Source organism: Pseudoliparis swirei, chromosome 13, assembly GCF_029220125.1.
Source record: "Pseudoliparis swirei isolate HS2019 ecotype Mariana Trench chromosome 13, NWPU_hadal_v1, whole genome shotgun sequence".
Lineage (NCBI taxonomy): Eukaryota > Metazoa > Chordata > Actinopteri > Perciformes > Liparidae > Pseudoliparis > Pseudoliparis swirei.
In genome coordinates, this window is record NC_079400.1 from 4,941,706 (window position 1) to 4,953,745 (window position 12,040).

Genomic DNA, 12,040 nt, shown 5'->3' on the forward strand with positions numbered 1-12,040 from the left:
TAGACGGATCCAAGTGCTTTGAACTGCCACAGACAGACACAGCCTTTCTATATTTCTCTGAGAAGAAAGATTCCTATTCTCTTGATATGTTTCTGTAAGTTTATCAAATATCTTATGTGGAATTTACTGGGAGAGCTAATTACAAGTTTTACAGAAAACATCAAAAGATACAGTAAAAGGGATTAATATTGGGAAAGAATAAAACATTTGTAAGATAAATTATAAGTACAACACTCTCTGCCTAAACCATCCTCCTCTAAACTGACTACTTTTAGACTTGCTCGCTGCTGGATGCTTTTACAATAGCGAGCCTGCCTATAATCGCTATAGTCCTCATTGCAGTGGGGGTGGCTGTGCCTTGTCTCTTTGTTGGGCCATTTGGGGGCATTCTATAATCACCAGTCTATGGTGTCTTCTGTAAATAACATAATGCTCCATATTTAGGTAAATGTCTACTTATAGATTTGATTAAATATCTGTGTGACGGTTTTTCGGGCGATGTTGGATGTTATTATTTCAGATTAAATGAAGACGCTTACGCTGCTCATTCTGTTTCTTCATGAACTAGTTCATAATATATATATATATATATAATCCAATATAATAATATAATATATATTATATTATATATATATAATATAATATATATTATATATATAATATAAATAATATAATATATAATTCATATATAATTCATAATGATTTTTGAAATGTCCCACACTAAGATGATATTCCTTTATTCTACCCACAATGGGGACATTTCAAAAATCTTTATGAATTATATATGAATTATATATTATATATATATATATAATCCAATATAATAGTATAATAATATAATATATATTATATTATATATATATATATAATATATAATATATAATTCATAATGATTTTTGAAATGTCCCCATTGTGGGTAGAATAAAGGAATATCATATCATATCATAAGTCATGATCATCATTATCATCCTGCAAATAATCACAGGGACTGTCTTTTACCTGCTCCGCAATCAGGCGAGACACTTAAATCCTGAGATCAAGGTCGAAACATTTCCAGTGATTTGATGGGCGAACAAGAGCCATTGCTATTACAATAAGTAAGGCTGTGGTGCCGATCATAAAACATCACTATAATCTTATTTATTCTCCCTTTAAACTGTCCTCCTAGGGTTAGGGGACATTTCATTTAATTTCTGTGAACAAATGACACATGAAGTATTTTGTTAGGTATCTGATGTCTGCATTTGTCTTGGAGTTGCAGAGGTAAATATATAGCGGATATATATAAAATGGCAGATTTTTCTTTTTTAAATCACATGTAACTCTCTGGATGATTTAGTAATTTACTAAATAATCTGTCTGCAGTTTCTGACAATTTTCGTAATCAAATATTCATGAAAGCAATGGTAATGCAGACATTTGAGAAGTAATGGCATGAATGATAATAAAGCCTATCTCATCCTGTTTGCTCCAGGTGGTGAAGTCCAGAATTAATTTGATTTCACAGAGAAAGAAAAAAAGTGTGTCTGACCCGTCTTTGAGTTCATTTGCTGCGAGTAATTTACAACCTTTTTACCCAGTCTATGTTGTTGGAGTATTCGTCGGGGGCATTATCAACTCAACAAAAAAACAAAAAGCTATGAAAACATGAGCTGGTCATCGTGGTCAAGCACAGCCGACTTCGCACATCACTATTTACCCTATTTTATTTGCTTTTCCAATCTGTTTTTTATTTAAATTTGTACATGAAGATTAAACATAAAGTTTATATGATCACGTCACTGATGTGTTTGAAAACAACTTCCACTTTATTGCTTCTTTCTTCCCGACAAATGGAAGTATTGTGGTCTATAATGGCTTGTTATAGTCTCATGTTTAAATGTCATGCTACTGGGAATATTTTCAATAAATGTGTGATATTTATGTCTGATTGGTTTCATGTGCATGTTTAACAAATATTTTTTTTACATACGACCATTTGATAAGGTTTTCTTTTGAGCTGAATTTGCACGTGAGTTACAAATAAACCGTTTTGCATGGGCCTGAACATATTGTGTTTCACTCTGCTGAGCGTATATATATACATATATATATATATATGTATATATATATAAATATTTAAATGTATATATATACAGGACTGTCTCAGAAAATTAGAATATTGTGATAAAGTTCTTTATTTTAAAACAAAATGTCATGCATTCTGGATTCATTACAAATCAACTGAAATATTGCAAGCCTTTTATTCTTTTAATATTGCTGATTATGGCTTACAGCTTAAGAAAACATCTCATAAAATTTTACTATTTCCTCAGACCAAGTAAAAAAAAAGATTTATAACAGCTGAGTGTTTGTCAAGGCTCAGGAAACCCTTGCAGGTGTTTCGAATTAATTAGACAATTCAAGTGATTTGTTTAATACCCTACTAGTATACTTTTTCATGATATTCTAATATTTAGAGATAGGATATTTGAGTTTTCTTAAGCTGTAAGCCATAATCAGCAATATTAAAAGAATAAAAGGCTTGCAATATTTCAGTTGATTTGTAATGAATCCAGAATGCATGACATTTTGTTTTTAATTGCATTACAGAAAATAAAGAACTTATATATATATATATATATATACATATACATATACATTTAAATATTTATATATACATGTACATATTATGTATATATATACATATATATATATATATAGCAGTTCAGAACAAGAAGCATTATCCAGATCTGAAGAGGTCCGATTAAATTGAACAAGACAAAAATAAAATCATCTTTTGAGGAATTGTGTTCTTTATTCACATTATTATTTGGACAAGTCCTACCTTTCGCAAAACAAATTGTTCTCAAGCATGGATGTAATAATTTAAAAAAATAAACTAAATTTCCCGGAAACCTCCCCTCAGGAAATGCGTACGGTCTCTAAATGAGTCAGACTCGAACAAACCACGTAGAGTAACGTGTGCGCCATCAACCAAGAAAAAAATAAGAAACAGACAAGAAGTTTATCAGCGACATTGAAACAAAAAAAGGTAGAGTAACTTATTAATTGCAATATTATTTCCGGCCAACACTTGCTTTCCTATCCGCCATGTAGCAGACCTCACGAGCTGAGCGGACAGGCTGCACATGTAGCGTGTAGCTCGTCTTAGCTGTTGAGTTAACATCAACTGTGAATGGAGCTAATGTACACACTATACTGCTTAAGTTGCTTTGCATTAAATATCTATTTAACAGCTAGCTAAGTAGGTCTACTTTCATAGTTCTTAGGTGACAAGGGTGCTCACTTGTAGTCATTAAAGTTGTCTTCTCTCCATTTGTTGTGAAGCAGCATGTCAGAGGCTTTAATCGGGCGAATAAAGGAGCTGGAGGCAGACCTGGAGACGCTCAAGTCCCAGCTGAAGGAGAGGAGTGAAGCCGGAGATGACGTGAAGCTGTCCTCCACACCCCCTCGTGAAAACACAGACTGTAAATCCGATCCTCGCACCAGTAAAAAGGGGAAGAGAGCGTTTAAAGAGCGTCCTTTTGACTTCCATGGCAGCCCTCGGCGCCATGCGGCTCTGCGGCTGGCTTACCTGGGATGGTCCTACCAGGGGTTTGCGGTCCAGGAGAACACGGACAACACCGTGGAGGCCAGGCTCTTCGAAGCTTTGCTAAAGACCCGCTTGATTCCGGACCGACGGAGCTCCAACTACCACCGGTGTGGTCGCACCGATAAAGGAGTCAGTGCCTTTTCCCAAGTAAGTTCACCGAGACTCAAAGTGTCATTTATTGACCGCTTGGAGAGATTCGACGACATACATCAGGGATTTTGAGGCAGCAGCATAAACGATATAATGGCCTGCATTCATGACCACTGTCTTTTCTCCACAGGTCATAACCATTGATTTGCGCTCCACGCAGTTTTGTGGCGGTCTGGGCGTCACGGTCCCTGAACACGTCGTCGGTGGTGCCACGGATAAAGTTACCGCCGAGCTTCCGTATGTAAAGATGCTGAACAGAGTTCTGCCCCAGGACATTAGGATCTTGGACTGGTCACCGGTAGCAGAGGGCTTCAGCGCACGCTTCGACTGTCAGTCACGCACCTACCGGTACTATTTCCCCCGCGGATCGTTGGATGTGGCGTTGATGACGGACGCTGCGAAAAGGTGGGCGAAGACACAAAGCGTTGCGCCCCGATGTCCCCGTTCTGAATTTAGATCCTCTTAACGCTCGACAGATACGAGGGCACTTATGACTTTCGCAACCTGTGCAAAATGGACGTGGGCAACGGAGTCCTGCAGTTTGAGAGGACCGTCTTGTCGGCTTCGGTGAAGCCCGCACGGCCGCAGCTCGTCTCCAGCGGCGACCGGTATGACCTCTTCATATTTGAGATCAAAGGACCGGGCTTCCTTTACCACCAGGTAAGAGAGAGAAACTCACTCGGGGTTGTTTTTTTCCCTTCGCAATAACTTGAAGCCGTTGCATAGACATTGATGATTCATGACATTTTCAGTCTCTTACGGCAGCGAATTTCCCACCGTGTCGTTATGCAGGTGCGATGCATGATGGCACTGCTTCTCCTGATAGGGCAGAAATTGGAAGCCCCGGAGATAATTAATCAGCTTCTGGATGTCCAGAGCAACCCCAGGAAGCCCCAATACAGGTTTGACTAGACTAGAGGAATGTTTTCCATATTCTACACAAGTATAAAAAAAATACATCTGTCAATAATGGGAACAAACATCCAGTGAAACTACAATTGCGTCTCCTGTATTGTCTCTAGCATGGCAGTCGACTACCCGCTGGTGCTGTACGACTGCCACTTTGAAGGTTTGAGCTGGACACAGGAGACTGAAGAGGGGACCCACATCCTGTCTGCGCTACAGCAACACTGGACCCAGAGCACAGTCAGGACCCACGTCATCCACGGGATGATCCAGGGGTTGGAGGCCAGAGGTGAGATGTTGAAATAAACGGATCCTGAGTAACTTTTCACTTTTTTTTTACATGTCATGATCTGGGATAATAATTTCGGAGTCTAACGTCAAACCAGAACATCCACAACAGAACATGTAGACTATAGCTATATTAATATATCCTTTAGTTGTGTTACTCTACACAAAAGTATGTGTATATTTTCTCACGTTTTGACAATTTAACGCATTACCTAATTTACCTGTTGCATCCCGATGTATGCGTTCAATACTTTTATAGGTCCCAGTCTAGTCTACATATCAAAATGTGAACTAAATGTAAATTGTTTCACTTCTATCCACAGGTGGACTGTCCTCTAATCACTGCTTGCTCGTAGAAGGCAGCAGGCAGAGAAACTACCGGCCGCTTCTGGAGCGTCCGTGCTGCGAGAGCCTGGAGTCCAGAATAAACCATTTTGTCAAAAGAGGCAGGCTGGAGCGGGAGGAAGGGGAGAACGGAGGCGGAACGCTGCACAGAGGAAAAAGGTCCAAACATTCCCACAATCCCCCCGGTCTGCCTGGACTGTCAGAGATGCCATCTTCAAAACAAAGTACAGATCAACAAGCTGAAGATGTTCTCACAGAATGAACCTGTCAAAAATTTGTTTTGTTGTCATTTAATTTTCAGTGTTGATTTTAAAAATACTGTTTTAACGTTTTATTTTAGGAAACAAAACCATGGATTAATTTTTTTCTTCTCATAAAACTGTGTTTGCGTTTTAATTTATGCAAATATTTGTTTTGCATTGAAATAAACACGTTTTGGAGAAGGTGTCTGTCGTTGAGTTTGGTTTTCAACACGATCGTCGTCCCTCAAGTCGTGAACGGGGAAATCAGAGCGAAGCGGAACCAATGTAACGAAACGTCGGAAGACGTTTGAGGTGGCACTCGTCAAGCTCAGAAGCTAGGTCATTAGCAATCAGTTGGTTAAAAGTCAAATTTACAGACTGCGCTTTTATAACAATACGACTGTCTCCGACCTTTTCGTCTGATTGAGTGCTTAATAGACCGGAGTGAACATGTCTGTAACCTCGTTTCATTGCCAATGCATGTGACTGGCCTGATAAAGACTCGTGCTAACGTTAGCTTGTCAGTCCTCCCGGTTGTTTACTGCCGCTGCTGCGGCTCCGCACCCGACGGGACACGCGCTGCAGGCTCCGGTCACTGAAGGAGGTTAACGCGATTACGAGGTGAGCGCAAACGCAACACGACTCAGAGGAAGTCTGATAACTGATAAAGTAACTTAAATGCGTTTGGAAACGCGTCGTTCTCTTCAGTGTTTTCTTTTAAACGTGAGTTGATTCCAGCGTCAAGAAGCTGTACAGCCTGTTCTGTTTATTTTGGTGCCACGTCCAGAATAACTTGTTTACTAAGTTTACTGAGACCGGAGAACACGAACTGCGTGGAGCGCAACACCTCACCAGCAGGGGGCGTGTTGGTACACTTCATGACACGTTTTTTAATCTGGAAATATTTGGCATTTGTGTCTCTTTCTTGGGTATTTATTTGTTAGTTAAATATAGACACTATTGTGTATTTGCTGTATATTCCTGTTTATTTAATTTGTGTATTTCCAATTCAAGTGGAAACGTATGTATGTGTTTATAACGTTATATATATATATACAGGACTGTCTCAGAAAATTAGAATATTGTGATAAAGTTCTTTATTTTCTGTAATGCAATTAAAAAACAAAAATGTCATGCATTCTGGATTCATTACAAATCAACTGAAATATTGCAAGCCTTTTATTCTTTTAATATTGCTGATTATGGCTTACAGCTTAAGAAAACTCAAATATCCTATCTCTAAATATTAGAATATCATGAAAAAGTATACTAGTAGGGTATTAAACAAATCACTTGAATCGTCTAATTAACTCGAAACACCTGGAAACACATTTTCAAATGTTTGATTTTGTTTTGCTGTTATAAATCTTTTTTTTGTACTTGGTCTGAGGAAATATTCAAATTTTATGAGATAGGATTTTAGAGTTTTCTTAAGCTGTAAGCCATAATCAGCAATATTAAAAGAATAAAAGGCTTGCAATATTTCAGTTGATTTGTAATGAATCCAGAATGCATGACATTTTTGTTTTTAATTGCATTACAGAAAATAAAGAACTTTATCACAATATTCTAATTTTCTGAGACAGTCCTGTATATATGTGTATATATATGTATGTATATATATATATGTGTGTATATATATCATACATGTATATGTATTTATATATATGTATATATATTATATTTATATATATATCATACTTTTTTTATTTTTTATGAATAATGCTGCCATAAAAAACAACTTGTATATCGGTTAAAGCTGGATTTGTTTGTAAATAAGAGCAATATATATACATTTCTCTCATTTACAAACAAATCCAGCTTTAGCCAATCTACCAGTTGTTTTATATGCCAGCATTACTATTTTCATTCACATTTCTGTTCCGTCTCTTGGAGTCACCATAGACTGTTACAGTGCTGTTACTCCTCCTGCTTGGACATCTCTCTGTGTCTTTGCCTCCAGATGTTCCTGGTGGGGCTGACTGGAGGCATCGCCTCAGGGAAAAGCGCAGTCTCTTCAATGCTGCGGGAGCTTGGGTGCCCCATTATCGATGCAGACGTCGTGGCCAGGAGAGGTATGCGAATGCCCCAAACTAGTTCGACTTACAACGTTAATACAAACTCGGCTGAATCACCAGTCAAGCTGAACCCTCAAATAAACACAGAAGTGGGATTTGGGATTCACCCCTATGGCTCGCGTCACTGACGTTACTCATGTTTATTATTATTATACTGAAAGGACATGAAGAGACCTATAGGAGGTTAATTAAGACCAATGATTAAAGAGAGTGCATGAATCATGAGGGCTGTCTCCGTTGACTGCAGGGAGGATGATGTAGCTCCGTGATGAAGATAAAATGGTCACAGAACTAGGGGAAAAGTGTCAGTTTATGTCAAAGAAAATATACGGCATTGTGCTAAAGATATGAGTCTGTTAAAAAATAGATTTCGATCATCCCTCCAATATATATTTTGCGCTAAAGAAACAATTTTTTTCTTCATTTGACGCATTGTTGTGTGAGTTAAAAAGACCAAATGTTGTTTCCTTCTCTTGTTAAAAGTTGTGGAGCCGCACACTCCTGCCTATTCTCGCATCGTCAACCACTTTGGACCGGAGATCCTTCTGGAGAACGGAGAGATCGACAGGCAGAAGCTGGGTGAACTCATCTTCGCCAGCGAGGAAAAGAGGAAGCTGCTGAACTCCATCACCCACCCAGAGATCCACAAAGCAATGCTCAAAGAGATCCTGCTCTACTTTCTCAGAGGTGAGGGAGGACCGTAGTTTGGCTCGGGTATCTGGGAACGTTGAAAAAGGAGGATCATTTCCTGAAAGTGAGCCACGGCTGTTTTGTGGTGCAACAATGAGCGTTAGAGTCTGAGGATGTTTCTCACAACGCTGTACGGATTGCTATCTGCGAGCCAAATAAGATAAGATAATCCTTTATTAGTCCCACAGTGGGGACATTTCAGGATCATTAGAGCATTAATAAAAATAAAAGATCAAAATAAAAACACGAAACACAATAACAATACTAATACTAAATAAACAGAGGATAAAACGAGCGACATGTTTGAGAATATTACCACCATTTATGAGGCAGGGCAAAGCAACTGAGATAAAATTCTTGTTCTTAGTTTATACTCTAGGTTGAAATGCACTTATTGTAAGTCGTTTTGGATAAAAGCGTCTGCTAAATGACATGTAATATAATAAAAGTAGATCTTTCAAACTTTCACTTTCGAATAAATAAAAGTAAAACCTACTGCACCAGTCGTGACTCCCACTCGCCACGTAAATGCTTTAACATCTCCAGATCTCTCAAATTCATTTTAAAATAAACTGCGGCAGTTTGTGTGTGTTTAAAAATAATAATAATGTGCTTGATTCTGTCACCCTTATTTTCACAATGTTGGTGTGAATGTGTTGACACTGATTGATTCTGTTCCTCCATCCTGTTCTGTCTCCCCAGGGTACCGCTACGTGGTGCTGGACGTGCCCCTTCTCTTTGAAGCCAGACGTCTCACTCAGTTTCTCAACCACACCGTCGTAGTTTACTGGTAAGACCCCCCCCCCCCCCCCCCATGTCCTCCTTCACTTTGACTCTTTGTCCACTGGTTTTTAAATCATTATATATTGTGAAGCTTGATTGTGTCCATTAAGCCCAGTTCAGTGAGTGATCGGTTCCCTCTCTGCAGCCGTCTGTGAGCCTCGTGAGCGTGACTCGCCGCCTCTGGATTTTTTTTTCTAATCACGGCACCAAAAATAACCTCCGCTGTCTGTTCCTTTTTCAGTGACCCCGCCACTCAGCTCTCGCGCCTGATGCAGAGGGACGGCCTGACCCAGGAGCAGGCCGAGCAGCGCGTGGCCGCGCAGATGCCGCTGAACGAAAAGCGCGGCATGGCCAATCACGTCATCGAGAACTCCGGCGGCCGAGAGGACGCCCACCGGCAGGTCCTGAAACTGCACACGAAGCTGGAGGACTCCATGGACTTCCTCGCGGTGAGGCTCATCGCTATCGCCGCCACGACCGGCCTGGGCGGGATCCTGCTGTACGCAGCCATGATGCTTTTGTCCTAACGGCCGCGATGAGGAGGAAAGAGTTCGGTCCGCGATCCGGTGAGAGACGAGCGGGAGGTCCCGGTGCAATTAACTGTGAGATTAGTTTCCCAGCACCCACCACGACAGTTCAGTGGTGTGACATGCTCTGTTTGCTTACATTATTGACACCAAATGCACTGACAAGTGTGGTTTAGCGTGTAATCTCACTTGATTTTGGCATTAAAAACACGAAGGTGATACTTTTGAGTCTGGATGCAGATCTTTGAGTCTGCATCCAGACCCCAGAAAGCATTTTATTACGGCGCAGCAGTCGACACAGAAATAAAATCAGTAAAAAATGTTTTTAAAAAGTCAAAACTGAGAATTGTAGATGTTTTTTGTTGCACCTTTTATACCCTGTGAAGGAGGAAGGAACAACTGTAGATGTACAGAAGTCACTGGGGTTTCTGTACTTGTCATTTGTTTGCAATTTTCCACCTCAATTTTAAGTACCAGATGCCAGCGCTATCTCCGGGGCCGAATATATTTTTTAAATTGGTTGCAATTCTCATCATAGGAAAAAAAAAAACATAAAATGCCCAATATGAACGATCCGATGCCTACAGAACATGTTATGATTGTATGTTAATATCCTGTAAAATGAAGATGTATGACAGAACTATTTGACAATCCATTTTCAATGGGAACAGTGAATTTACATGTACTAACAGATATATATGTATATATAATATCACAGTTTTTTTCCACTTGAAGCTGCCCTCAGTAAACACTAAGTCTGTGATTTAGTTGTTCTGTGCACACTCACTTGTAACTAAAACACAACATTTGAAACACAAGCTGCTTAACTGAAATATAAATGATGCAATAGTACTGTTTTAAAGTATCAACGGTCTCGGTTTGTAATTTTTTAAAACCTTAGTTTTATTGCTGGAGGCCTTTCTGTCGAAACATATATGATGTGTAAACATTATATATCATATTTACTGTGCAGACTGATGTTCCTGCAGTTTAACATTGAGGCTGATTTCAAATGTATCTGCTGAAGCTGGAGAACGTTTCTCTGTGTCACTTTAAATCTGAATTCATTAAATATTTGTTCAAGCAAGTTTTTGGGACATTACAACTCATTTGGGATTTCTTTCTGGTCGCATATGGTCATTGCAAAGATTTGTGACTTAAAATATCAACTTTGCATTCGCTGGGATTTTACTGCACGGAGAAGAAGTGTATTTAAACTTGTTTTTTAAAATCTATAAATCATATCGGCAATATTGAAAGATATCAACCAACGAAATATTCAAACACAGTTTCTTCTTCAGAAGAAAGTAATGAGCTTGTGTTAACGGTCAGTTGTGATGTCCTTGCTCTCGTCCACATTCAAACTTAAGCCTAAAATTCTCGCCCAGGGGCAGGCGTGGTGACATCATCTTGGCACTGAGGTCCGTCAAAACCCGACTGGTCTGCTACTTGTTTGTGTCCGGCCGCAGAAGAATTAATGCAAAGTGACTCGGGCTGCAGTGGGCGGCGGGCAATGAACCAAGGCTGCATGGCGACGCGGACATATTTAATATACATCAAAGCCACAGACACAATGTCATTTTGTCCAAACACGACAAACACATGTCCGTAAAACAGGAGGAAGAGCGTGGCGTATTCTTCGGTGGCTTTAAATACAAAAATGAATCAATGTATCCTCTTATTGATGATTCAAATCTAAATACTGATGTCATGTTAATAACACACATCCTCTCCCGTAGTTATACAGCACCTCTTAAATAATTCCAGGTATGGTTAGAGACTCTCTCCACCTTCATATACTCGTGTTTTAAGTCGAATCAATTTGATTAAAAATGAGACAAAGCGCACCATAAATATGTATTTATAAAATGTTCCACAGCTATAAAGATACACATCTTTACTGCTCTAGGGATACACATCTTTACAGATATAAGGATACACATCTTTACAGCTATAAGGATACACATCTTTACAGCTATAAGGATACACATCTTTACTGCGAGTTTCTTAACTCGTGCGTTGGAAAAGCTGACATTGTGACAGCTCTAACTCAAAGGGCAACGCGCATCACAGCAGCCAGCTGTTCAGGAGAGATTTCCAAAGTGTTCCTTCTCTCAGTCTCTCTCTCTCAGACCCAGACAGAGGCCAGATGCCGTGTGGGGAACGAAGACTATATCTGCACCAGCGAGTGTGAATGCTCCAGGCACGGAGAGGTGGTGAAGTCTCAGTCTGAATATAAATTGGGTTTAATTCTGAAGGTGTCAAGCTAAAAGGTGAACGTCTGAAGTTGCCTTGTTACACTTTGTGCAAAGTGCATGGATACAGCGCTTTATTGTGCTCCACGGGAGCAGAGCAAATCATTCCCTGATGGCAGGGGGTAAAGACTTCCATCATCTCACCATCGTGTTCAGAGAGCCGGCCTCCGGCACCGCACTG

General features: G+C 39.7%; 2 protein-coding genes across 3 annotated transcripts; both read left to right on the forward strand.

Moving 5' to 3' along the window:
• Positions 1 to 2,850: 2,850 nt before the first annotated feature.
• pus3 (pseudouridylate synthase 3) lies at positions 2,851 to 5,553 on the forward strand. 2 transcript variants are annotated; one of them, XM_056429964.1, is made up of 7 exons: positions 2,851 to 3,034; positions 3,331 to 3,742; positions 3,876 to 4,150; positions 4,222 to 4,405; positions 4,538 to 4,647; positions 4,768 to 4,940; positions 5,263 to 5,553. In XM_056429964.1, the coding sequence occupies exons 2-7, from the start codon at positions 3,335 to 3,337 to the stop codon at positions 5,544 to 5,546; spliced, it is 1,434 nt and encodes a 477-aa protein (XP_056285939.1). In that variant the 5' UTR covers positions 2,851 to 3,034; positions 3,331 to 3,334; the 3' UTR covers positions 5,547 to 5,553. The 2 variants fall into 2 exon arrangements, with proteins under 2 accessions (XP_056285939.1, XP_056285940.1); XM_056429965.1 differs by having other exon boundaries at positions 3,334 to 3,742.
• Positions 5,554 to 5,602: 49 nt separating this feature from the next.
• Positions 5,603 to 10,691, forward strand: dcakd (dephospho-CoA kinase domain containing). Its single transcript, XM_056429779.1, has 5 exons — positions 5,603 to 6,147; positions 7,490 to 7,601; positions 8,088 to 8,291; positions 8,997 to 9,084; positions 9,319 to 10,691. Exons 2-5 carry the CDS (start codon positions 7,490 to 7,492, stop codon positions 9,602 to 9,604), a joined length of 690 nt encoding a protein of 229 aa, XP_056285754.1. The 5' UTR covers positions 5,603 to 6,147; the 3' UTR covers positions 9,605 to 10,691.
• Positions 10,692 to 12,040: the final 1,349 nt, after the last annotated feature.

Excerpts from the sequence above, each read along its gene's own strand:
- dcakd (XM_056429779.1), top strand. The coding sequence starts at position 7,490 with ATGTTCCTGGTGGGGCTGACTGGAGGCATCGCCTCAGGGAAAAGCGCA. Across the intron at positions 7,602-8,087 it reads AGACGTCGTGGCCAGGAGAG|TTGTGGAGCCGCACACTCCT; the intron begins GTATGCGAATGC and ends TCTTGTTAAAAG. Across the intron at positions 9,085-9,318 it reads CACACCGTCGTAGTTTACTG|TGACCCCGCCACTCAGCTCT; the intron begins GTAAGACCCCCC and ends TTCCTTTTTCAG.
- pus3 (XM_056429964.1), top strand. The coding sequence starts at position 3,335 with ATGTCAGAGGCTTTAATCGGGCGAATAAAGGAGCTGGAGGCAGACCTG. Across the intron at positions 4,151-4,221 it reads ATGACGGACGCTGCGAAAAG|ATACGAGGGCACTTATGACT; the intron begins GTGGGCGAAGAC and ends AACGCTCGACAG. Across the intron at positions 4,941-5,262 it reads CCAGGGGTTGGAGGCCAGAG|GTGGACTGTCCTCTAATCAC; the intron begins GTGAGATGTTGA and ends TTCTATCCACAG.